At 43.5% G+C, this 27,596-nt stretch overlaps 1 protein-coding gene across 5 annotated transcripts in view; it reads right to left on the reverse strand.

The window, feature by feature from the left end:
* SHROOM3 (shroom family member 3) overlaps nucleotides 1-27,596 on the reverse strand; it is a 304,580-nt gene that overhangs the window by 40,973 nt on the left and 236,011 nt on the right. For 4 of the 5 annotated variants that reach the window (XM_087864063.1, XM_045790030.2, XM_087864065.1 and 1 more), the window contains one exon: nucleotides 16,701-16,829. In XM_087864063.1, the coding sequence (XP_087720189.1) occupies nucleotides 16,701-16,829 (129 nt within the window). Of the gene's footprint in view, nucleotides 1-11,858; nucleotides 13,409-16,700; nucleotides 16,830-27,596 lie in introns of those variants that run through there. The other variant, XM_087864064.1, reaches the window with a different exon arrangement.

Below are 27,596 nucleotides of genomic sequence, written 5' to 3' on the forward strand. Positions count from 1 at the left end.
TTGGTACAGTCACTATGGAAAACAGTGTGGTGGTTCCTTTAAAAAATTAAAAAGAGAACCACCACATGATCCAGCAACCCACTTATGGATATATATCCAAAGAAATTGAAATTAGGGGGCGCCTGGGTAGCGCAGTCGTTAAAGCGTCTGCCTTCGGCTCAGGGCGTGATCCCGGCGTACCGGGATCGAGTCCCACATCGGGCTCCTCTGCTATGAGCCTGCTTCTTCCTCTCCCACTCCCCCTGCTGTGTTCCCTCTCTCGCTGGCTGTCTCTCTGTCACATAAATAAATAAAAATCTTTAAAAAAAAAAAAAAAAAAAAAAAAAAGAAATTGAAATTAGGATCTTGTAGATATATTTACACTCCCGTGTTCACTGCAGCATTACTCACAAGAGCCAAGATATGGAAACCTAAATGTCTATCAACTGATGAATGGACAAAGAAGATGTGATATGTACGTACACACACACACACACACACACACACACACACACACAGTGGAATATTATTCAGGCACGACAAGGAAGGAGATCCTGCCATTTGCAACAACTTGGATGGACCCTGAGGGCATAATGCTAAGTGAAATAGGCAGACAGAGAAAGATAAATATCATATGATCTCACTTCTCTGTGGAATCTAAAAAAGACAAACTCAGTATAACAGACTAGAATGTTGGTAACCAGGGGCAGGGGAGTGGGAGATTTGGTCAAAGAGTACAAACTTCAAGTTATGAGACTTACAACATTGGGGATCTAATGTACAGCATGGTGATTATAACTAATAATACTGTATCATATACTTGAGTATTGCTAAGAGAGTAGATCTTCAGTGTTCTCGCCACAGAAATTATAACTATGTGACAGGATGGAGGTGGTAGCCAATACTATGGAGGGAATCATTTTGCAATTTATAAATGTAACAAATCAATACATTGTACACCTTAAACTACACAATGTTCTTTACCAACTATATCCCAATAAATCTGGAAAAAAAATTCCCACATATACTTCACCTAGATTCCCAACATGGTAACATTTTATGCCAGAGTTGCCTCTGTTTATCCATATGTAAAAATGGGAGCAATAATTCCTTCCCACCTCCCAAGAGACTGTGTGGCTATATGGTAAAAAAGCTTTCTGGGATTTTGGAGTCCTCTGTCATATCCTGATGCTGGATAAATTACATTATTTTAATTTCTTGGTAAGAACTACATAAAAATTAGCAGCTACCTCAATGTTAACACTGCTCTAAGTTACGTGGTATAAACAGCAGGATGCTCTCGAAAATTGTTTTTCACTTTGCAAGTCAATGACTTCAACTTTTAAATATGCTGCCCTTATAACACAAAGTGTTGACAAAGCCAAAGGGAAAAAGTGGGTGTCCTTCAATTGCAATACTTAAGAATACATTTTACACTACTATAGAAAGTCTGAGTCAGGAGAGAGTGACTGCCTTATTTCTGGCAAAAAGTGAGGTGAGCTATCAGGAATTTCATGATGAAAACTTCTGAATTCTAAGACTGTAGGGGAATTTTTCTGCAGTTTAGAAACGTGTATGGGATCCAAGAATCCACTTTGATACACTGACGATAAAGCTGTTAAGCATGCCCATCTATTTCTTTTCCATGAAGAAAATATATTAGCTTATGTTATATAAACGAAAGCTCATTCCCCTAATACAGGTAAAACTTTGAGTGTTCAGTATATCAGAATACTACTAGCCCAGGTGTCAGACATGGGTTCTCACTCTGACTTTATTAACCTGCTACATGATCCTGTATAAATTACTTCTCCTCCCTAAGCCTTTGTTCATGTATAAAAACATTAATTGAAGAGGGTGTATGAACCTCATTTTAATCTGAAGCAACTTTAAAAATCTGTAAGAGAGTATGGAGGACTTGCCAAGAGAGAGAATCATTCCCCCAAATACATATATTTTTTCTGAAGAGAGGTTGGGGTGATAGGAAAATGATCTTGTGCAAAGCAAGGGATATAGACACACAAGATTTTTAGTTATCAATAAATACTTATTGAAATGAAGGAACCTACAGTCAGACTAATGTCTGTGTTGCTACAGTGGCCAAGGAAAGTGAGAAAAACTGAAATATCTCTTGATAAAATGCTGGGGATAGAGAGAAGCTGAAATGTGGCTAAAGGTTATCAGCTCTGCTATCAGACAAACCTGGATTCTAATCCTGATACCTAAAATCCAACAGCTAAAAACTCGTGGTAAGTTTCTTAATCATTCTGAGCTTCCTCATCTGAAAAAGGCAGGTTATCACAGAACCTATCCATAGGGTTTTTTATAAGATTAAAAATGAGCTAATATACCTGGCATATAGTAGAGCTCAATAAATGTTAAGTATCATTATCTTCAGTCAGTCATTATTAAAGAATTGGTGAAGACTAGATGATAGGGAGATAAGCCCACCAGAGAGATCTACAATCCTGGACAGAAAAGGGGAGAGAGAAGCCAGGAGTGAATGATGGAGACTAGCAGAATGGGCAGGAGCTATTGTTGGCGATGAGCTCCCCAGTAAGATACTGAGAGTAGGTAATTACAGCAGAGGGTTACTGTGCTCACAGCCTGAAGGACCTTGGCCACAGCAGTAAGGCAGGGAGCTGCCAGGGCAGTGGCTGTAACCTCTAGTCAAGGAGGTAAACACAGGCCAACAGGGACTAAATCTTGCCTACCTGGAAGCTAGGAAAGAAAGCAAACAAGTAGTAGCACAGCCTTGGGCTAAAGAGATCAAGTAGGGTGCAAACACAAGAGACCGACAATGGAAGGCAAAATACTACAATTTGCCTCCTTGCCCCCATACTTCTTCAATCCCCATTATAGGCCCAGGTAACCCATGCCTGTGGGTTCTGTATGGCCCCAGAGTTGAACCTGCCTTCTTCTCAGAAGGCCACCAGGGAGCCCCAGGTTAATGGCTCAGTATCTTCACAGTTTGGCATTCTTGCTGCTAGACTCACTCTGATCTTGGACATGCAGTCCCCCCAGAAACTAGGTTCCTCACCTAGTTCCTTGAAGCCAGGCCACCTTCCTTGAACCCCAGTTCCTCACTGACTCAGATTCCTGCTTTATATTCCAGTTACGTCCAGTGATTAGAAATCTTTCTTTTCTGGTGCCCCAAGCACCTCAGAGGCTGGCCCAAATCACATAGCCCTAAGTCCCACAGCCGGGATTCAAACCCAGTTACCTAGGACTTCAGATACTCAGCAGATGCTGCTAAAGAACCATACAGAACTTAATGAAAAAATACCAAGTCTCTTTTGCATGAGGCACCTGGAGACATTTCATATGGGTCTAAATGATCCAAATAGGTCCAAAATACATAAGAAGGAAGAAAAACTATCATCTTGCCGTCTCGTGTTCTGGTTACCTCAGTGAGAAGAGTTGGCAGGACCCCCTCAGAAACAGGATGCTAGCTAGCCCTGTGACTAGGAACGGGCCTTGAGAATCCAATGGGTGTAGCTGAAGAGTGAACTCAGCCTGACGCCTGAGGGTGGTAATGCTGGGGATGACTTCAGCAGCTTCACCCACCAACCACATCTGACCATGCCTACCTAAAAAGACTGGGTGCTGACAGGTCTTTCCCACCCAAGAGAAATGGACAGGCCCTGATAAATTCCACAGGCTCCACAGAAAGATCCCTCTTCTAGTCAAGGCGATAAGATGTGAGCTACTGTTTACTGATAACTTCAGGGGTTCCAGAGAAGCCCTCTAGTCTGAAATCTCCCAGGAAAGAAGAGGGGAGGTGCCCTAAGTGCAATATAGCTACCAGACTTCATATTATCAGTTGGTCACCACCTCACCTTGCTCGAAGTTCTGAATCAGACTCTCAAGTGTACAAAAGGCTCTGCATAGAACAATGAAGACAAATGGTGCTGTTTTAAGTGAAGAAAATTTTTCTTTGTGCTTTGAAGAGCAAAGCTTTTTTAAAAATGTAACCTATCCAGACGTTTCCACGGTTTCTTTCCCATTCACTCAGGGGACATCCAGGGAGACTTTCTATATCCCAGCCACTATGCTGGCACTGAGGATACAAAGAACAACAAAGCATCATTAGACCCAAATAATTCAGAATATAGAGGAGGACAGGCAAGTTAACTGTGATGAGATGGGTTCCATAATAGAGACCTGTACAAGATGCTTGGTGAACACAGAGGAGGGACTCACTAATACTGTGGGGTGAGGTCAAGAAAGCTTCACTTTTACCTACATCATGAAAGATTTCCTAGATGGAAGAGGATGGGAAAAGGAAGGGAAGGCCATCCAGCTAGAAAAAATAGCATGACAAATGCATGGAAATGTGCAAACACGTGGTAAAACAATTCAGAGAAGCTGGGGAGGAGATGATGAGTAAGGGAAGAACAGTAGATAAAGGTGAAGAGGTAGGAGGGGCTAGATCTTAACAGACCTCACTAAAGGGTTTGGATGGTATCCTATGGATTTAAAAGCCCCCAAATAACCTTTGCCAAGGAGGGGCATGTTCAAATATGGGTATCAGTAAAATATTGCCAATAACAAGGTGAGAGAGACAAGATTGGAGGCTATTCTATTGGCCAGGGTATGAGGGCCTGGCACTAAGGCGGTGGGCAGTGACCTTAAAAGAGAATGCCCAGCCAACAACTACTTGGTTGTAGGTGGTGTAGAAGGGAGGATAGCCAAGGAGGAAGGATGGTGTTTATGTTTCTAGCTTGAGCTAGAATGGTAATAAAATTAACTTATATAAAGAACCATTAGCTGGAGGGGGTGGGAATGGAAAGCGGGAAGAGGCAAACAGAGTGGTGCTCCCCAGTGCTCCCTCTGGGGCATGCAAATGTGAGGAGCCTATGGGGTTTTCCACCGAGGAATATGGTAGGCAAGAGAGTCTAGAGGACTGAAGTCTGGGCTGCATTTAGAAATCAGGAGTCATAAGACACATGACCTTTGAGAAAAGGCAAGCTGCTTGGGAAGAATGCGTAGGGAGACAAGTAGTTTAAGGATGGATCTTTGAGAACCATTATGATTTAGGGCGGAGGAAGCCAAGGGAGAAGCCCAAGAAAAAGGTTCCAGAGAAGTAGTTCGAGAAAAACTAGGAGAGTACAGGAGTTTCACAGGTTCCCAGTGGAGACAGGGAGGAGGAGGAACTGTCAGCCATTCCAACTGAAGGCAGTTTGATGAGGTTGGATGCACGTGCAGTGGATTTGACAACTAGTAAGTCCTTGCAGTGGAATTGCAGGGGCAGAAGCCTGACTAGGGTGAAGTAAGGGGGGGAATGAGAGAGAAAACAGAAACAGCAAGGGCAGATAATTCTTTTAAACACTTGGCTCTAAGCGAGAGAAAGAGGGTGGTAGCTAGAAAATCTAGAGGAGATCAGGGAGGGAAAGGTTTTGTTCTTGCTGTTTTGTTTTAAACAAGGAGAAGTACGAGCAAGAGCAAGCGTATGTGAGACAGGGAGCTCCAGGATACAGGACAAAGAGGATGACACTCCTCAAGACTCATGAGGAAGTAGGAAGGGATGGCATTCTAGAGCGCGTGTGGGGAGTATACCTTATTTATGTAGGAGTAAAGCCAGTTCCACTGAAATAAGAAAGGAAGAGGTAAGATGTTGACGCCCCTAATAATGAAAGGGGGGAGGAAGGTCAGAGAGACTTTGCACCCAATGTCCTCTGTTTTCCTGATGATGCCAGGGGAGGGAAAAGTGAGGGGGTTGATGTGGCGAGCGGAGCTCAAGGAGCACAACAGTGAGAACTAGAAGAGTTAAAACTTGACGAGAGATATTTCAAAAAATTAATGACTGAGATAGGGTCCTGCCCTTAAGGAGCTTACATCTGGGCAGGCAGACCAAATGAAGTAATTCCTACAGTACGTAATACATCACAAAGAAATAATTCCTACAATAAAGATAAAATAAATGTCCAAGACTTTCAGTGCCAAGACAGGAAACCCAACTTGGGGAGCTTTTTTTTCTGGAGGTTGGAGAGGTAACTACCTGCCCTAGGGCGGGGTGTCAGGTCTCCTCACAGGAGACCAAAACATTAAGAACAGAGAGATCTTGAAATAATCAAAAGGCCCCTAAAAGACAAAAGCAAAAACATATATGGTGGGAGAAGGCTTCAGAGATGTCTTTTCTTTATAAGATTCTTCCACACGAACAGTTAAGTGATAAAGTGAGGAAAAAGAACAGTGAAAAAGAGGACCAAAATCTAGCCCACCAACTCTAACACCTTGCTAGGAGGAATATACAATAGCACAACCTAAAGAAAGAATAGTTCGGCAACATCTGGAAAAAAAATTTTAAATAACATATCAAAAGATAGAAAAAAAAGCTAAATGCTCATCAGTAGCAGACTCGTTAAATCACTGCAGTACATCCATAGAGTAGAATGCTTTTGTGGCCATTAAAAGAATGGATTAGCTCCATACATATTGGCACGTAAGGATCTCCAAAATATAAGGTTAGATGGTGACAGTAAGGTTTAGCACTGTAAGTATGCTGCAGTACGGAAGAGGAAACTATACGTAACCCCTTCTCTGTTTATTAGTGTAAAGACTATTCCGGAGTGATACTTGGGAAACTGGAAACAATGACTGCCTCTGGGGAGGAAAACTTATTTTTCACTGTATTTCCTTCTGTAACTTTTGAATTGTGTACCATGCACATGTATTACCTATTAAAAATCACAGTATTTCAAAAATAGCCTCTTGTTTTAAAAATATATCACACTGTATCTTGAGATAACCAAAAAAGTCAAACAGCTGTTGGCTGACTTTTTTCAATGATGCAAATAATTTAATAAACATTCCTAAAGAGCACAGCATGCTTTCATATTTTGGGATCACTTTGATCTTTAAGAAGATAAGGAAATACTTTCCTAAAGGGCATTACATCATGGGCATATCAAAAAGAGTCAGAAGACCATTTAATTTTAAAATTTAAGCAAACCAAGTTTTGCATGTGGGCGTAATTCAAACAAAGCCCTTTTGTTGCATTCCTGACCACAAACAAGGAAGCTCAACTGTGTGGGATGGGTAGGCTGATGGAACTGGAACTAGCAAGTGACATGATGTCCTTCTAAGATGACTGTGCCCTAACACTGATTCAGGAATGCACAGCATATTTCTGAGAAATCTGTAATCAAGTTCAGGTACGGCAGGCTGTTTTCACTGATCACCTACTATGTGCCTTCTACCTTGATGAAGTCTAGTTGGAGTTCTGAGAGGTCACAGATGGTCACGAGGAGTTTATAATCTTGTTGGGGAGACTTAGATGCAAGAAAAAGTATTAAACAGAACAATTATTCATAGATTCAAAAAAATATTTGAGTGCCTGCTGAGTGCCAAGCCCACTGTAGGCACTGGTGCATGTTTTCTCACTTTTTATACTATCTTTATGTTACAGGGCTATTAATGAGAAAATGAAGTAAATAAGAAAAACTAAGCAACTTGTCCACAGTCACAAGGGTAGTGAGGGGCAGAGCGGATATTAAACTCACACATCTGTCTGGTGCTCTTAATATCTAAGCAGTAAGCAGTAGAAATAAGGTCTGGAGGGCAGAGTAGAGAGACAGACAATAAGCAAATAGGATATTTTCATACAGTTCTAAGAGTTCTGAAGGAAATAAAACTAGGTAATGTGAGTGTCATTGAGGGTGTCTGCTTTGGGATCAGGAACAGCCTTGTTGAGAGTGACATTTGAACTGAGATCTAAATGATGAGAGTGAACCCAGAGTGTTTAGCACAGATGGAACAATGAAACACAAAGGCCTTGGGGTGGGACTAAATCTGGGATTTTCAGGAAGCACACGGGAGTGTGACTGGAGCCATAAGAGTGAAAAGCAGATGGTAGGAGAAGTCATGAGATCCTACTGGGCCATGTGGCTCTAGAGGGATTTGGGATACAGGCATCAAACAGCTCATGTGCTGCCCATGATCAAGAATAGGATCTGAAGTTGGCCAAAAGGCCTAGAGGTAGAGCCCGACTTCAGATGACCTTGAAGGATTGGTATCCTTTGGATAAATGGAGACGGTGATAACCGTAACTTGGAACATAAAAAATTCAAAGAGCTAGAGTTCGTTTTTTTTTGTTGATGCTGTGCTTAGACAAGCTGTTATGACTGACACTTTGTGTTGACTCTTCTGGGCACACCAGCCTTCTAAAACCATGCCAGTTATCAACCAGACAGGAGCTGAATGTGTAAGAACACAAAGCAGACTACCAGCACTACCAAATAAAATATCCCATTTTCTAATATACTCACTAACCTACCTACCTGCCAGTCCGTCGTCTGTTTAGTGCACTCATCACAACAGATCTTAATGTTTTCCCTATATTTCAGGTATTTTTTTGAATAGGTAGTTAATTCATAGTTTAAAAAAAAAAAGATCAAAGCCACTGAGAAGTCCTACTGCACCCTTCCCAGGCCGCACCCCGTGTCTCTTCGGAGCTTAGCTTCCACGTGCCCTTTTTTCCTTTTAGCTGCTCCATTTTCTCCCATGTGCAGATATCATAGTTACTTAACCAGACCCTTTTTGTGGATACTTCTTGATTTCCAGTCTTTTGGTATTACAAATAATGCTTCAGTGAATAACCATGCCCATACACTGTTTTCTATCTATGCTGACATATCACAGCAGAAATTCCCGGAAGTAGAATTGTTGGCTCAAAATAGGCACTTGCAGTTTTGCTAGTTAATGCTAAATTGCCCCTTTCACATAACCTTAAAGAGGAAGCAAACTCAATATGAACAATTAAATGGCACTATACAAGTGATTTTGGGGGGAGGAGATCATATCTGTAGAATGGTAGAACAGATGAAAGGAAGAACAATGCCCTTTCAGGCATGTCCTGTTTACAGGACAGTGATAGGCCCCAAATACTGATGACAAATATATTTAGCAATTGAAAACGATGACCAAGCCAAGCACGCTGAGCTGTACTCATAGCATTGTTTCGTCCCATAGGTCCAGATGGCACTCTCTGCGCAATAAAAATCACCCTATATTGAGATGTGTTTTCTACGTGTTCACAGGACACAGGAAAGCTGTCGAAATTTTTAAGGAGTTGAAAAAGCCTATCTTCCAAAATACAAAAAGGAAGAAAAAAAAAAAGATGGTAATTGTGCATTCAAACACTGTTGGCAAAGACACTGTTTTTGAGAAATCCTTTACCCCCTTAAAGCATCCCTAGCCTCTAGTTTCTAGGACTACAGGGCTCTTCAAGGCTGTACTTCAGACTTTTCAGATACACAGAAAAATCCAAGCAAAATTTTCTAAGGCTTTTATAATTGCCTCACTAACATCTGTGTCTTAAACGAGTGGTTCAGTGGGTAGAAAGGTATGCATTAGGTAATATAACCCCACAGCAACACAGTCCTTTCTGGAACGTTCTTTTTAAATGTCACATCCTGATAATATGCCCCGGGGACTTTGGCTGTGACAATGGAATCACAAGTAAGAGTGAAGTGTGCTAACTGACCGAAAGAAGCCTCTAACATCTAAAATTCGCATAAAAGATGAAAAAACCTTTTCTAGCAAGATGCTCCGCCCCATTCCTCACACCTGTCCTAACATCCTTTCACTACTGGTTTATCTCCTCCCCACTCTCTATTCTGACATGATTTTGAAAAGATTTAAATTTTATTGATGACCAAGGAAAACTATTATCATAAAGGAAAGGGACTAGCAACGGGGGTGGGCATTTTTCACGTAGTCACCGACGGGATGGTGATGTTGAACGTCTTTTTCTCAATAGCCCTCTCTTTCTACCCTCTTACTCTCAACTCTGAGGAATCAGAATAGTCAACTCACACTTCAATGTTTGCAAATAAGCCATGGGAGCCTGTTTCTCCCCCTCCCTCTGCCTGCCACTCCCCCTGCTTGTTCTCTGTGTGTGTGTGTCAAATAAAATCTTTAAAAAAATGATTTTATTTATTTATTTGACAGAGAGAGACCGCATGCACACAAGCAGGGGTACCGGCAAGCAGAGGAAGAAACAGGCTCCCCGCTGAGCAGGGAGCCAGATGGGGGGCTCAGTGCCGGGCTCTGAGATCATGACCTGAACTGAAGTCAGAGGCTTAAATGACTGAGCCACCCAGGCTCCTCCCAAAGTATAAATTGAATTTCATTTGCCAAAACAAGTGAAGAAAGGGGTTTTTGTTGTTTGTTTTTTGATTTTTGTGAGGCAAAAGCCTTACCTTTTGGAAGTTATTTTTTTCCAAACACCATTCCATTAAAAAAAAAAAAAAACAAATAGATGGCCCCCAAACGTCTAACACTAAAGAAACTGAATTCTCTTTTGGGTTAAGTATGATGCATTGCATTGTTTTTCTCTTCTCTAATTCACTTTCTTGTCGTTTAGAGAAAGAGGCCCCAAATAAGCAATTAAAGGCAACAAGAAAACAAAGGAAAGGCCAGAAAGAATTCGTTTTAGAGAAAAACCTTCAACAGTGGTCAAAAGAAGAATCTACATTTTGAAATCGTACCGGAAAGGGACTGTTCACTGAAAGAAAGTTTTTAAGTATTATAGTAGCCTGAATGAAAAGAAGACAGAGAAGCTGAAAGCTTCAGGAGTACTTGCCCCAGCCCCTCAGTGCCTACCCTACCGATATTTTCATAATAACTTTTACAACGGGGGTTTACCTACCACTGCAGCCACTCACACATAACCTGACACTGGTGGGGGAGAAAATAATACAACTCCAAAGAGTGCTTCTCTCTTACTCACTTTCAAATGAAAGAATGCCAAATAAAACTTGAAAAACCAGCCCTGTGATCCCTCTCTCTCTCTGTTTTATAATATAAGCAGTTCATATTTTCTTTTTTACCTTTTACAAGGTATAATAACAAGATGAATTCCTGTAGTAATAAATATTCAAATCACCTTGAGATCTAGAACATTACCATGACTGCCACATCCTCTTCTTGTCCATATGCCACATGTTCTTTTAAGTAATAGTATCCCTAGAAGCAAGCATTGGCATTAAGCATAGCTCTGAACAAAAACCTTGAATCAAGATTATATAAGAATAAAAGCTGATTCAGGGGTGCCTGGGTGGTTCAGTCAGTTTAAGCGTCTGCCTTCAGCTAAGGTCATGATCCCAGGGTCCTGGGTCTGAGCGAGCCCCACATGGGGCTCCCTGCACAGTGGGGAGCCTGCTTCTCTCTCTCCCTCTGCCCCTCCCCCTGCTCATTATCTCCCTCTCTAATAAATAAATAAAATCTTAAAAAAAAAAGAATAAAAGCTGATTCAAATTACTGTGAATAGGGAAAAGATAATCAAGTATTTATATGTGCAACTGTGATGGCGTTACATAATGTACAACTGGCAATCTCAATACATTGTTCTTTTCATGTAAATTCAAAGTTCAGTGAGAAGACCACACCTTGTCTTTAAAACAGAATATGTTCACAGGTTCCTTGTCTTCAAACAAATGTTAATGAGAATAGAGAAGAACTTGGCTGTTAGTACACAGATAATCATTCCTCGTGAGAAATAGAAACAGTTACTGCGGAATTCCCCAGGGAAATGGGGAAGCAAAACCATGAAGTGCAGGACACAAAGCAGTTGCTAATCTGAATGAGATAAAAGCCATTCCAAATACGCACATCATAAGAAATATAGTGACTGTATACAGAGGAGAGAGAATGATTGAAAATTCCCAAGCAGAAATATTAACAGTACTGAATTACATGAGTGCTCAAATAATGAGACTTTTCAACAACGGTTGAGAAAAACAGGCTTAAACGTGGTTACTTTTCTTTATAAAGCGATCCAGCACAACATCAAAAAGACACCTGTGAAAGGCTTCACAGGTGCGAGTCCTGCAGTGAAAATGCTAGAGCTCATTCCCACATAGTAGTGGACTTACCTGGTGGCAAACAGAAGCATCCTAGATAACAGCCCTCTGGTCAACTGCAAGTCATATTCAGGGGTGGGATAAAAAGCCATTTCGCCCTACTACTGCTCTCTCCTCTTCCCAACTATCCCCTGCGCCTCCTGTCAGACACTCTGAACCGCTCTGAACTCACTAAGCGTGCAGCTGGGTGGGACTTTCACTCCCAGTCACCTCTGCAAATTGGCCAGTTAAAATTCAATTTCTGCCAAATCTGAGTGAAGAGAAGGAGACCCTTGGTAACTTTTCCTGAGAAGACCAGCATCTTAGACATGAGCACGCAGCTTAGAAATGCTAGAATTCCATTTTGTGGGCAGGAGGAGGAGAGAAGCAAGGAAAACCATCTGCTGATAAAATGCATCCAGCTGGAATCAGGAAGTTTCCTTGAATGATCTCTGCCAAACCCGCGGCCTCCTCCACATGCAAAAATGCCACTGTCTGCAAAAGTGTGTTAACTGCTTTAAGCTTCTCACAGTTTGGGAGGCCACTAAAGCAGGGTCCAAATCAGCATCCACTAGACCTCCTAAGCACACTGTCCTGTGAATGCTAAGTCCGTGGCACCGGGCCAAAACTCATTGCCAAGGGAAGTGCAAAGTGCTAGCTGAACCAGCCTCACTGCTCAACTGAGAATGAATTAGGGGTCAAAACCTGAGCTACTATTACGGATTTGTCTTGATTTATTTTACAGAGCCCACACTACCATGTGGAAAATGTTTAATACGTCATTGAGATAGTTATCGTAATGATGGTGGTGACTGGTGGGGGAAGGGCTGAGAAGTTTCTGGAGGACAGCACATAGCTCAGGAAATCTTGAGTTTTAAATTGGAACATTTTATTTCCTTTACCAGCTCCCTGTAAAGCCCTGGTCTAGGCTTGACAGACTTTACGGAGATATTTCTGTTAAGGTAAGTGAGATCACAGGATCCCTACTGACAAGTTAGGTGAGAGAGCTTTCAGGGGTCTAAGCAGGAAGGGAAGGATGGGATTGGATCTGTGAGAATATTAAGCCCTGGGCCACCAAGCGTTTCTCTCTCTACACGTGGTTTCTTGGCTGGTCCCTGTCTACACCTAGGGGGATGGAGTTTCTTGCTTTTACTCTTCCATTTTTCTTATACATAAATGAGAAAATCCTTCCTGGCTATTTTCTCCACAAAAAAGGAACTATTTATAACTATGACCCAGTGCACTTGGAATTGGCTCATGAGGTGGCACTTTTCAATTCCACATTCTGTGCCCTGTTACAAATTAGATTTGCTCAAAGATCACTTCTAACCTCCCACCCTCAACGCTTGGAAGACTCCTAAGAAGCTCAAAAGCACATCACTTCTGCTCTAAGTGGAAGACCAAGACGTTGGCACCTCACTCCTTTCCACAATTCAACAGAGCATTTATTTTTTTTTTTTTAAGATTTTATTTATTTATTCGACAGAGAGAGAGACAGCCAGCGAGAGAGGGAACACAAGCAGGGGGAGTGGGAGAGGAAGAAGCAGGCTCATAGTGGAGGAGCCTGATGTGGGGCTCGATCCCATAACGCCGGGATCACGCCCTGAGCCGAAGGCAGACGCTTAACCGCTGTGCCACCCAGGCACCCCTCAACACAGCATTTAGACCAGAGCCAGCCTGAAGGAGCTGCCAATGACCAAAACCGGAATAACGTAAGCGATAAAATAACAGTATCATTGGATTACAACCCATAGAATAAATTAAATGTGAAGGAGTCCTTACTGATATAAACAGTTAAAATAAGTAGGAAAGAGAGAGCTCTTCCTTCTAGAAGGATTCCAATTAATAAATGTAGAAGGAGTGAAAGAAATAGTCACCTTAGAATATTCTAGTAATAAATGTTGCAGGGAATATATCCACCAATGGAGAAAGTTTGAGGAGAGACAAGAATATTTACATAGCCTCAAAGTTATCTCCTCCAAGATATTTATCAATTACAAAGAGACAAATAATAACTGTATAGCAGAGAAACCTGGCAGACTTCACCTCAACCAAGTACTCAAGGTTGACATCACCAGGAATAGAACATACTGACATCATGTAATCCCTGATAGAACATGCTAAGAAGGACATATCACTTCTGTGGTATTCTTGCCAAAAATGTAGAACTTCAGTTTAACCATGAGATAATATCAAACAAACCCAAATAGAAGTCATTCTACAAAATAACTGGCCTGTACTCTTCCAATATGTTAAGGTCAGAAAAGACCAGGAAAATCTGAGGAAATATCACAGATGAGAGGAAACGAAGGAAACAGGACAAATAGAACATGGAATCCTGGAACAGAAGAGGGACATTCGTATAGGGAAAAAATGATAAAATCTAAATAAAGTCTACTGTTTATAAGTCTAGCGTCTATAGTTAATAGCATTTTACCAATGCCCATTTCTTAGTTTTGATACTTGGACTATGGTTATAAAAGATGTTAACTTTAGGGAGAGCTAGGGGATGGGTGTAGTGGCAATCTCTGTACTATTTTTGCAACTTTCTTAATGGGTCTACAATTATTTCAAAGTTGAAACAGTAAAAACCAAAATGGGCAGGATTTAGGATCAGAGTGTAATTGGATGAGAACCACTCCAATTTCCAAGTTCAGTCCTATATCAGTGACACTTGGGGCGCAGAGATCTCTTCCTCTAGGAAAGAAGCCAACTACTGCAGGGGCTTATAATATATATAGTTGTAGAGTCAAGACACATGTAAAATTCCTAGAGTATACAGAGTTAAAAGGATATGAGTGGGAACAATGTATGCAACATAAAGGTCATGACTTTTTAAAAAGGCAACTGCTTGCCCATCTACTCCCCTCCAGTCTCCCTTCACACAGACAGAGCCCCATTGGCCAGCCTTGACCATGCTGTGAGGGCAACCCCAGCTCGTTTAAAGACCGTCTTTTTGTGGATAGGATACCATCTGGGTATACAGTTAGGTTCATTTGTTTTATCCAATTGTTAAAGACTGTTTTATAAAATCTTTTCATTGTTTCAAGTTCAAACTCAGGTCTGTGTGATTCCCGTGCTCAAGTGGGTGTTCACTTCGTCTTTGCTCTTCCTGCCTTCATCACCCTGGCTAATGGTCCCACGGTTCTCTCCCAAGTGCCCCACTGGCAGCAGCTTGAAAGTCACACATTTCATCTTTCTCCTCCCTTCTCCCACCCTCACCTGCTATCGATCTGTCTCCCAAATTCATCTCACATCTTATCTCATTTCTTGTTCCATCACCACTTGCTTGGTTCAATCCGGATCACCCTGGCTGGCAACTCCAGTAACTCCTTAACCACAACTTTCTGGCCTTGAGTACGTTCGCGCTGATGCCACGCCAGCCTACACACCCCAGTGGAGTCTTGCTAAACAGAAGGCTCTGGTTCTCTATACTGTGATGATCCAAGGAGACTGGAGGGCAAAGTGCTCAGGGCTCTGCTGCTTCAGGCTGGCCCTGGAATAGCCTTTGCCAGCTGGCTGCCTTGTAGACAGAGCCCTCTGCAAATCTGATCTGTCCTCCATCAGTATATTCAAACCTCTTTTGAATCTTTTTTTTTAATGAAGTCTTAGAGAACTTTATTGTAGACACCAGATACAAGTGTTGTTTTATTACATAAAACATAACAAATACATTCATGTATATTTGCATATCCATAAACAGGAATAATTGTATAAATCCAAATTTACAGTGTTTACTTCTTTATAATGCAAATCAACGTGACTACAAGAAAGAGCCTGCAAACTGGAATCAGAAGGATTGAGAACAATGATAACCAGCACTCCCTGAGTGTTTATGATGTGCTGGGTACCCCCACGTACTTTCTGTGTATTCAGTCTTTCAATGCTTTCAGCAAACCCATGATTAGTTATTAAACTTGCCTTACAATTGGAACTGGGAGTTTGAATAATATGCCTGTGGTTACACAGGAAGTGGCAGAATTGCAACATGAATTCTAGGTGGTTTGCTTCCACGGACGCCGTCCTGCTCTCTATATTATACTGGACTCCATGCTGGCACACAGACATACGTGGTAATGAACAGAACGAAAACCACACCACATCATCATACCACCTGACATCTACTTCACCTGACACTCAGTTCTCGCTCCCTATGGGTGGGCTCTGTGCTTAGTGCTTTGAGTATCTTAGCTCACTGAATTCCCATGGTTTACTAGGAAGTAGGTCCTTATGCTGATTGTCCAGGCAAGAGAGTGTGGCATCTGTTAGCCCAAACTGAATGTGAACCCACCACCTCCTAGCTGAATACTGGTACAGACGTCACAGGACTGGTGTGGGGATTTGATGAGAAAGGTAAAGACCTAGCAGGCTACTGAGCACACAGGAGCATAGAGGAAGCACAGGGACATAGTTGCGAATTTTTCTTGGGCTAACTTTATAATCTTAGGACATTCCTCTATTCAGAGATGACAAGAGAAGTTTCAAATGACTATCAGTTCAAAGATGAATTAATCTTACTGTACGATGTAACACATTTGTCATTTCCAGAGTGTTTAAGACGTTGCTTGGTATGTTGCTTTGAGTGTTTTTAATTAAAGTTTTAAAAACAGTTGTTGATGTGTTTTTAAAAAGAGATCTGAATCAAATGATTTGCTGGAGCCCCATCTCATCTCCCAGGAACTTTAGGGTTCTTCAGAACCTAGTTTGGAAACTGCTGTGAATGTACTCTGAGCTTCTATGGGACCTCCCTATTCAGCCCCTCCTGACCTCGCTCACTAGCCTATCTCTTGAGTCACAGCCTTGCCCCCAATTCCCTTTTCCAGCAGTCGAGTCCCTTTTTTGGAACCGCTCGGCAAAGACCTCTGCGCCTCTTACCTGTGCTTCAGCCGAATCTTAGCCCCTCCCGACCATGCTGCTTTCCTGTGCTGGGGGTGGGAGGCGAGGTGCTCTGGGCTGGAGTCAGATGTGCCAGTGCCTGCAGGGCCCGGGTCTGCACACGCATCTCTGGCAAAAAGAGGAAAGTGAGAAGCTGAGCGTGATGGTGTTCAAGGGCAGGGGGCACAAATGAATCAACAAGAAACATGTATGAAAATGAACCATGGAGTTAGAGCACAGTGGCAGAGCTAAGTGTGCAGTTGCAAGCCCGCACCCACGGAAGTTCTCTGCCCAAAAGAAGGCGAACCCGCCACTGAGGGTCTGCATCCTATCTACGTTTCTGTGAATCAATAAAGGTACTTCCCAGTCTCAGAATACCACCCAAGGGGGAAGCAAGAGACACTATAGCGAAGGTGAACTCCCCCCTATAATTCAGCCTCCATTGGTAAATAAGTGAGAAATTGGACTCACGGAAGCACGTGCTCAGACAAGGTGGTTCCCTGAAACCCAGTCCCTACTGCCTCCCTTCTCAGTCTCATTGTAAGGAGAGTGACCCCCAAGTGGAGCAGCCTTCCTTTGTTCAGCAGGTGACCGCTCAGAAGAACGTACCGACTCTTGAGCCCAAGCTATTTCAGACTGTCTGGATTCCACTGTGCTGGAGGCAAGCCTTTTATGTGTCCTTTAAATCCATCCCCCACTCCCGCTCCCGAACATCATTCCCTTAACTCCTTTCCTCCATACTCCCAGGCAGTCAGAGATGATTTTAAGCCCTGCATGGCCAATGTGTTCTGTTGTGACAACAGGTGCGTTTCTTCTCCTTAGCAGAATCTCAGCTCCTGAATTTCCACATGCCCAACTTTAAGGCCTCCTCTTGATCTAAACCAGGTTTATCATTCCACTTTGCTGCGTACCAGGGATGTGTTTTCAGTGTCTGCCTCTGAGAACCTTTCTGAGACACCGAGAACCTCGCCCCCACGCATGCCCTTTGAGCAGGAATCTGGAGAAGATGCAAATCTGTGTTGCTTCTCTGCATGAGCTGTGGCTAAGAAGAGGTGGGATTATCAAATGGCTGTCCATTCCTTTTATTTCAGGACATGGAGGGAGATGACCAGGGAGTTTCCATTTCTCAGATATGCTTCCACAGCCAAGCACCATCACCCCTTTCTGTACATTACTTTTCTCATCAAATTTAGGATTCCTGTCTTTGAATATAGTCAATATAAGCCTAAGCTTGAAGTCTGAGGTTCTGTCACTTAGGAACTGAAAGACACTGGGCAAATGCCCTCTGAGCCTCAAGCTCCACACGGTAATGTAAAAATTAGATGGCACACCACGGTTACGAGCCTCTCTGGGCTGGAGTCCTGGCTCTTCCTGCTGACTAGCCCTGTGACTCTGTCCTCTCTGTGCCCAGTTCTCTCATCTATAAAATGGGTGTAAAAGAACACCCACATTTTCACAGCGCTATTGAGAAGCTTAAACTCATTCAGATGAAGCACTTAGAATAGAGCCTGGCACATATTCAGCACTCAGCAAATTAGCCAATATTACCATGCCTATCTTGCAAAGCTGCTGTAAGGTTTCTCAATGATGTCTATTAACTGTCTAGCATACTGCCTACACGCGGTATATGCCGGATTATTCTCGTTATTGTTTTACTGCATTACCTCCATTTGAGAGCTTCTTTCAGCTAAGATGTTAGACAAAATAGACACAACTAAAAAGACCTAATCTATGCTGGAAATAACAGCAAGAAGAGCTCTGGTCAGGGGCGCCTGGGTGGCTCAGTGGGTTAAGCGTCTGCCTTCGGCTCAGGTCATGATCCCAGGGTCTTGGGATCGAGTTCTGTATCAGGCTCAGCGAGGAGCCTGCTTCTCCCTCTGCCTGCTGCTCCCCCCGCTTGTGCACTTTCTCTCTCTGCCAAATAAATAGGAAAAGAAGAGCTCTGGCCAGAGAGTTAACATGTCAAAGCGTTTTGCAGAATCCATCATGTGGTCCCCAATTAGGATTCCTCATACAACCCTCAGAGGCACCAAACCCTCTAGCTTAAACTGGGGCGGGAAGTCGATTCACAGGTATCTCACATCAGGTGTGCGAATGTAAAGATTGTATGAACATAAGGAGCATGTCCAAGACCACCCATTGGTATGATCTGTTCTGACAGCAAGCTTTCCTTCCTAGCTCTCCTCTAGCTCCTGATGTTGTCTGCTACGGGGAAACAAAGACCACGCCTGAGCTTTCATAAAACCTTTGTGGCATTTAATAACTTCCTCATTTCTGGCTCAAACCACAATCACTGGCTCGGTCCCTGCCACACAATAGCTAAGCCCTTTCCTCTTTCCTTGCCCACCCCCCTTCCTGGAAGGCATGAAGGAATATACTGTCCCAGTGAAGGGCTGGCAGCAAGAGCAGGCAAATGGGAAAAAGATGGAAGCACAAAGAACAGGAGATGACCTAAAAAAGGAGATGATCTCCTCTTTTTAAGGATTGTTAATACGTGATTCTTTGCAACGCTAGGAAAGCAGAGACCAGCACCCCCGCACTGCTCTCCGTGGCCACTGGTGGTCCTGTCACCTGCCACCTCCAGGGAACCAGCTGAGGTTAGCAACTGGGTGTGAGGGTTCGTGGAACCCATGTGGCTTGTTGCTGACTGCAACCCCCATGCTAAATCACAGCCCACCCTCCCTGCTAATCTTCCCTTCCTGCGCCCATGGGCTGGCACCTGAGTAGGCTGTCTGGATGTATAAGAACAAACTAGAACAAACTAGAAAAGAGGCTAGAGAGAATGCAAGAAGAATCACCAGCACCTAGAACACAGCTTTTCTGCCTCTCTGGAATAATCTGGACAAGAAATAACATTTAAAAACTTCATAAGTTCTAATGAAAAAAAAATTCTGTAGTGGATTCTAGGCATAAAAATAGTCCTGGAATGAGTGTTGGGAAGCCTATCACCTTGGAATCCTCACTTCACCCTTTCTTCTCGCTACTGGTTATCTTATCTGCAACTGAATTTGCACCGTCTCTGGAATGCACGTTGTACCACCCCACCTGAGGTTACCACCCTACCTGCCTCGCAAAAGACGCCCTGACAAAGCCTAGAACGTGCTTTGACCTCATCAGGAAGTGGTGTCCCATTGGTGCTACAGTGGTACCACTTGACCAGAACAGACTCCAGGCCTTTCCTATAAAAGGATATGAATGCTTTCCCATATCAGGAGTTATTCTCGTAACTTCTCTAAAGGCAAGAACTAATTCTTTTAGCCCTCTTTTCCAGATGAACAAGCTGAGACAGAGAAGTGGTATATCTTTGCTCGACCCACACATGGAATCACACTCGCCTGTAATAAAAAAAAATCACTGACAACAACTTCCTCTTCTTCCTTTCAGTTTAAAACCTTCAAAAATGTTGAGTTTATCTCACAAATTCTATAGGCCTTGGAATTACTAACGCAGATGTGGTCAGACTGGGTGCAGAATGGTGATGGTGGGGACAGTAATTAAACATGTTACCAAATGAGCTAATTTTTACTTAAAAGATACTCCAAGGTACACTGTTTAACTTAAAAATACCCAAAGATCCATTGCAGAAGCCTTGGAATCAATGAAACAAGTTCAAGTGAAAAATAGAAACAAACCAAACAGCTCTCCAGCCTTACAGGGCTACGTCCAAGATCCCAAAAGATACCATATTCTTCTGGCTTATCCGTACTTGTCCTGCAGGATTCAGTTCGGGCATCATCTCCTCTGGGTGCAAGCTGGGGATGAGGTGATGCGCTCCACGCTAGCTAAGCTGGCTACAGATGTGCATTTCAAAGTGCAATTCACACTGTCTGACCACCTGTTTGCTGGTCTCTTCCGTGGCAGGCTCAGAAAGGCAAGCGAACCAGCTTGCTGCCTGGCATGCAGACGTGCTTGATAATTATTTGTTAAATGAATGGAATACTGCCAAATGTTCCACAGACCTGTAACATTTCTTTCCTCCTGTCTCCTTTTAGTTCACGTAACTTGCCGCCAAAGCTAATGAGAATTTTAGGGGGCTGTTTTTACATTGCTTCCCACTCTTCTCCAGTCTTGAGATCACAAATTATTGAGTGATGAAAGAGGAATCAAAGCAGGCCTAAGAAGGTTTAGCGGGGCTAAAAAAAAAAAATTGTGATCCACAGTTCCAATGTCATCTTTCTTCCCCAGTTAAGAAACAAGAAATCCAGGCCAACCACCTACATTTCTACTTCCTATGATGAGTACATTCCTATTTCCTCCACCCTCTTCCCCACCACCCCCAATATTCATAACTCTTGAATATACACCAGCTGCTTTACCATTTAGTATTTTTTTTTTAAGATTTTTATTTATTTGACAGAGAGAGAGGCAGCGAGAGAGGGAACACAAGCTGGGGGAGTGGGAGAGGGAGAAGCAGGCTTCCCACCAAGCAGGGAGCCTGATGCGAGGCTCGATCCTAGAACGCTGGGATCATGAACTGGGCCAAAGGCAGACGCTTAATGACTGAGCCACCCAGGCGCCCCATACCATTTTATATTTTAATAGAGTCATTCACTGCTTTCTGAACTGACTTTCAGCCAATATCAGAAGAAAAAGTTCCAGATCATTCTGTTCCTTGTGACTGTCTTGAACTTCATGAAAACCGGGAATGCCTGGGGAAGCCGGAGTGAAAGCTGGAAGGAACTGAGAGCCAGGCCTTTTAAATGATCTCTCCAGATCCCTTTAGATTCCTGGTTTCTATTGAGTTTTAACAGTTTTATTTTGTCTTGCGGTAAAGCAGCAGAAAACCACATGTCTTTAGCATGGACTGTTACCATGATAGCGACATGCTGGGTTATCTGTAGAACCAGCAATTTCTTCCTTTTTGTTGTGTTTCATCCAACAGGAAACAGCTTCCTCACTGGATATTTCCAGTCCTGTCCCCCTTCAATCCAGCGTCTCCCCAGCACCCAGCGACACTTTTTAAAAATGGAAATGGCTTGTGTCATTCTCTAGTAAAACTCTGTGTAGCTGCTCCCTGCATTTTGGATAAAATTCAAGTCCCTTCACTTGGTTGTTGAGGCCCAAGTGACTTGGCTTCCAGTCCTCCCTTCCACATCACCCTCCCACTCTGCCCTGACCTCACTGGCCGGCCTTGAGCTCCCTATCCCACCCACATCTTCACCTTCACACATGCTGTTTCCTCTGTCTGGAACAATCTTCCTCCCAATTCTTCATTTGGCTGGCTCCTCCTTAGCCTTCTGGTCCCAGGTCGAGCATCAGAGACCACCTCACCTACTGCCAAATTCTCTTTCCTGGCACCTGGTCTTTTCCTTCATGGCACTAATGGCTGCATGGAATCATTCACTTGTACATGGTCTGCTCCTTCTACTGAACAGCAAGCTCAGTGCGGTCTGGGCCCATGGCTGGCTTGCCTTCAGTTTTGATTTTTAAACCACCATGCACCTAGGGCCTACCACGGTGAGTGGCTCACAGCAGGCCCATAATACAGATTTGTTGAATGGATCAGGAGACTATAAAGGGCATAATTGTGGGATGCATCTAGAATGGAGTTCTCTGCCTATCAACTCTTAAGGGTATTTACCATACACGTTTTGGGGAAGGTGAGTCTCTCTTCTTTTCATTGTTTTCTCTATAAGACTGTCAGCCAATTTCTTTTTGAAAGTACAATTCGGTCCTATTTGGTCCATCTCATTAGCAGCAGGCTTCCGTGGGGTAGAGAGGACCAGAGTTGGGGGACTATGCCTGAGCCTTCCAACAGACAAACAGCTGGCAAAGCTCTGTGCAGTTTTGCTGCCTTATGTTTTAAAGGAGCCAGAATGCTTTTGGAGATTAAGCAGACAGAAGTGCATTTATACTGGCCTGAGTCTGTCCTCAGAGCCCTTTGGAGAAATTCCTTTGGATTTATGCTCGATGGATGCATGTACTCATTTTCATTATTCGCCTTATTAAAAGTCATGTTCCTGGTTTCCTGTGTTTCTTTTCTTTATCCTGTTCCATGTCCATCATGCATGAAGCTGGACTAATTATTCTCTCTCTCCTGCTAGCAGGTCTTGAGTGTCATTGCCAGAGGCTTCCCACGCATCTCCCCTTGGTCTCCTGGAGGGGGAGGAAGAAAGCCTGACTTCTTGGCTCCTCCAGTGTCTGGAAGAACATTTTAAGAACTGATGCCATTGGGTACAGATCTCTGTTCTTAACCTAATATAGCTGTTCTCCGTTTTCTGATGACTGACCATTTATCATAGTTTTCACCCTATGAAAAAGAAACTGCCCTTTTTTTAAAAGCCCCCAGTTCCTGTTACTGTTCCTGGCCTTTTGGTCCATATATTTATATATACATGTCTGTATATTTAGACCTAACCTTCAGGGTCACTGTCCCTCCCTTACTCTCCTTTTCTGCTTTTTAAATCACTGTTTACCATCTAGGAAGCTCACTCTGTATTCTCTTAGGCCTGAAACCTATCTGGTGCTTTCCATCATAGGCATATCACTGACTTGTACTTAAAAACCTCTTCTTTCTGGGGCGCCTGGGTGGCGCAGTACTTAAGCGTCTGCCTTCGGCTCAGGGCGTGATCCCAGCATTCTGGGATCGAGCCCCACATTGAGCCCCACATCGGGCTCCTCCGCTAGGAGCCCCTGCTTCTTCCTCTCCCACTCCCCCTGCTTGTGTTCCCTCTCTGGCTGGCTGTCTCTGTCAAATATATAAAATCTTTAAAAAACAAAACAAAACAAAACCAAAAAAACCCCTCTTCTTTCTGCTTACCCCTTCTGGTTCAGCTGCTTGCTGATTACAGGAGGGCCCCACGTAACCCCTCAGTCATGCAGAGATATGAATGGTAGGTCTCAGACCTGTGTCCCTTTGCACATCCTGCTCTTGCTGCTGCTTTTTCTCACTTGGTATCCCTCGAAACCTCCCAGTGGATCCACACGTGGAATTTATACCACTGGCATTCAGCATATCTCCAGATCTTAGCCAATGACTTCTATGTCAACTTTTGCACCAAAACTGGAAAAGGGTGGGTAGGGGAAAGAGCCAAATGACTGGCCAAATCTTTTAACCTACTAACACTGAATCTGCTTCACATTTACTTTTGACTCCAATCCCTCCACCCACTGAAGCCTGTACAGAGCGAGGGCATAAGAAAAACCAAGGGCCCTCATGCAGGCCCTATGGTTAAACTGAGGCTATCTTCACCACTGGAGGGGTATGGCCCTCGCCGCAAATACTCAGAGCCTGCCCTTAAATCAACTCTCGCAAGTGGCAGACTGTGTAAGTTGTATTAATATGGACTCCGGACCCAGCTGCTTTTGTTCTTATTTGTGCCCTATTACCTAATACGTGTTTGATCTCTGGCAGATCACTTAACCTCTTACGCCTCAGTTTCCTCCTCTATAAAATAGGATAATAGCATCAAAGGGTAGCTGGGAGACTTGAACAAGTTGATATGTAAAAAGCACTTAGAGCCTGGCAATAAATGTTAGCTTCCTACCAAGAGAACAGAAACTTGCATTTATTGGGCACATGATATGGACCAGATACTGTACTTTAAAAACAAAATTCAGTGAATTTTCTTGTCATTTGAAACAGTGAGGATCCTCATAAAGAAAGCAAAATGAGGGGGCGCCTGGGTGGCTCAGTCGGTGAAGTGTCTGCCTTCGGCTCAGGTCATGATCCCAGGGTCCTGGGATCAAGTCCCACATTGGGCTCCCTGCTCAGTGGGGAGCCTGCTTCTTCCTCTCCTCCCCACTCATACTCTATCTCTGTCCCTATCTCTGTCCCTCTCAAATAAATAAAATCTTCAAAAGAAAAAAGAAAGCAAAATGAAATAAAACAAATAGAAAAAGGAACAGCTGAAGGCCACACCCTCTCTGCACACCCCTTATTAAACTGGGCTTTGAATACTTTTTTCTTAGGAATTGCCACATGCTAAGCCATGCATGCCTGGCATTTCTTCCACGTCACCCTTCGGCTACCTACTTACGTGAGACAAAAAAAGCCCGCGTGTGATAACCACCACGAGACACGGCTATTATCATCTGATCACAGTGGTACATGAGAGAGATGAACAGAAGTCACCCAAAGGGTGTGACAGGATGGTTGGTGTAATGATGGGCTCTCGAATTCATTCAAAAAGGAAAACTGCAAAGGTCCAAAGCATTTGGGGAGGTATATAAATATCTCACTCCAGAGTGAAGGATTATGGCATACAATAACAAGAAATATGAAGCATGAGGAAGGCCCCTTGGGAACGGACTAGCACAGAGGACCGAGCCCCTGGTATGAAAGAAATAGTTCCCCAAGCACAAGGATGCCAGAATTAGCCTGAGGAGCTCTTCTAGGGGCCTCCCCTCATCAGAGGAGCCTCAGGCAGCGGGGAAGAAATGGTGCTCCAGCCAATGTACATGCAAGGCTGTCCTAAAAACAGGAGCTTGGGCCCAACTTTCTTGAGTCCCTGGAGTCCTCCCACATCAGGTTCTGGGGCAAGACATCCCTCCCCTCCTGCAGGCAGGAGGAGGTGAAGGGACTCTGGCTGGGGAAGGTTCCTGGGGTCGCAATGTGGTCTGTGGGAGCCAAGGTTTCACTCTCTATCTACATGCAAAATAAGTTGCTCCTGTCCTAAACCTGCCTAGAGAAGAGGGGTAGACATCAAAACTGGAAGTGGAGATTGCCATTCATTGAGAGAAAATAGGTCCCTTGCTAAATTTGCTATCAGCTGAGGAATCTTAGCAAAAATGAACTCACCTCCCCCTTGTTTGTGAGGAAGGCCTAATCCTTACTTTGCCCAAGAGGATTATTGGGTCTTAGAAAGAAGCTCACATGCACTTTTTTTAAGCTCATGACAACTGCATTTGGGTCCACAATATGCAAGATTCGTTCTGCTGTTTAGGGTAGATAATAGACATTCCATGCTATTTAAATGCCTCCGAATCACAAACCTAAATGTTTCCAACCTCTGCTCTCACCCAAAGCAGGAATCTGTCTCCCAAGCTTTCCCGCAGCTGTTGCTTTATATTCTTGGGAAGCAGGTCTGAATGGAAGGCAAGGTACCAAAATTCAGACAATGTGTTTGCTTGTTGTTTTTAAAGATTGTATTTATTGATTTGATAGAAGAGAGCACACTCAAGATCTAGAGCGCAGGGGGAGGGGCAGGCAGAGGGAGGAGCAGACTCCCCACTGAGCCGGGAGCCTGATGCAGGGCTCCATCCCAGGACCCTGAGATCATGACCTGAGCTGAAAGCAGCTGCTTAACTGACTGGGCCACCCAGGCGCCCCCATGCAGACAATTTGTGGAAAAGTAATTGAGGTTTACAATATACCTTTTCAAGGTGTTTGTAATTATGGTTCCATAGGCTGAGTTTCTACTTGTCCCCAACATTTTTCCTTTCCTTTGGTTACTACAGGATTAGTGTAATAGGGTCTAGAGTCGTTTTTTAATCTTGTATGTCCCTACTCACCCCAACACGACCCTATCCCCTCCAGTGGAATTCTGGACCCACTGACATATGTAACACAAAAGTGGGACTGACAAAATCTGTCCTGAGTTTAGCATAGTGTTCTCAAAACATCATTTAAAAATGTTACAAATTGGGACGCCTGGGTGGCTCAGCTGGTTAAGCGTCTGTCTCCAGGGTGTGATCCCAGGGTCCTGGGATTGAGTCCCATGTGGGGCTCCTTGCTCAGCAGGTAGTCTGCTTCTCCCTCTCCTGCTCCCCCTGCCTGTGCTCTAATAAATACCTAAATAAAATCTTTTTAAAAATACAAATGGCAACTGTGTTAGGCTTTCCGATTTAGAAAGTATTTTATATAACAAATTTAGTCCTCATAACAACCCCATGAAATGTGGCCCCCTTTCACAGAAATGAAAGCTGAGGCACAGGTAATTTAAATACAGGCATACTTCGCTTTATTGTGCTTCATAGATACTGTGCTTTTTTTACAAAGTGAAGGTTTGTGGCAACCCCGCATTGAGCAAGCCTAACAACACCATTTTCCAGCAGCATTTGCTTACTTCCTGTCCCTGTGGTACATTTGGGTAATTCTTGCAATATTTCAAACTTTTTCAGTATTATAATATTTGTTATGGTAATCCATGATCAGTGATTACAACTTGCTGAAAGCTTAGATGATAGCATTTTAGCAATAAAGTACTTCTTTAAGGATTTTATTTATTTGAGAGAGAGTGAGCGCGTGAGCACAAGCAAGGGGGGAGGGGCAGAGGGAGAGGGAGAAGCAGGTTCCTCCTGAGCAGGGAGCCTGATGCAGGACTCGATCCCAGGACCCTGGGATCATGACCTGAGCCGAAGGCAGACACTTAACTGAATGAGCCACCCAGGCGCCAGCAATAAAGTATTTTTTAAAGTATGTACACTGTTTTTTTAGACATAATGTTATTGCACACTTACTAGATTACAGTTTAGTATAAACCTAAGTTTTATTTATTTTTTTTAAGATTTATTTATTTATTTATTTATTCAACAGAGACAGAGACAGCCAGCGAGAGAGGGAACACAAGCAGGGGGAGTGGGAGAGGAAGAAGCAGGCTCATAGCGGAGGAGCCTGATGTGGGGCTCGATCCCATAACGCCGGGATCACGCCCTGAGCTGAAGGCAGACGTTTAACCGCTGTGCCACCCAGGTGCCCCTAGTATAAACCTAAGTTTTATATGCACTGGGAAACCAAAAAGATCATTTGAGTCACTTTATGGCAGTGGTCTATGACTGAACCCATAATATCTCCAAGGTATGCCTGTGTAAGTTGCTTTAGATCACAAAGAAAGTGGTAGAGCCAGGACCCCAACACATTACAAGGCTCCGAAGGGTGCCCTTAACCACCTTCAACAACAATCACGTCACCCAAGGCTCAGTTAGTGCAGGCTGAACAGTCTCTAGAAAACAGAG

Source organism: Ursus americanus, chromosome 8, assembly GCF_024610735.1.
Source record: "Ursus americanus isolate L20-20 chromosome 8, mUrsAme1.1.p, whole genome shotgun sequence".
Taxonomy (NCBI): Eukaryota; Metazoa; Chordata; class Mammalia; order Carnivora; family Ursidae; genus Ursus; species Ursus americanus.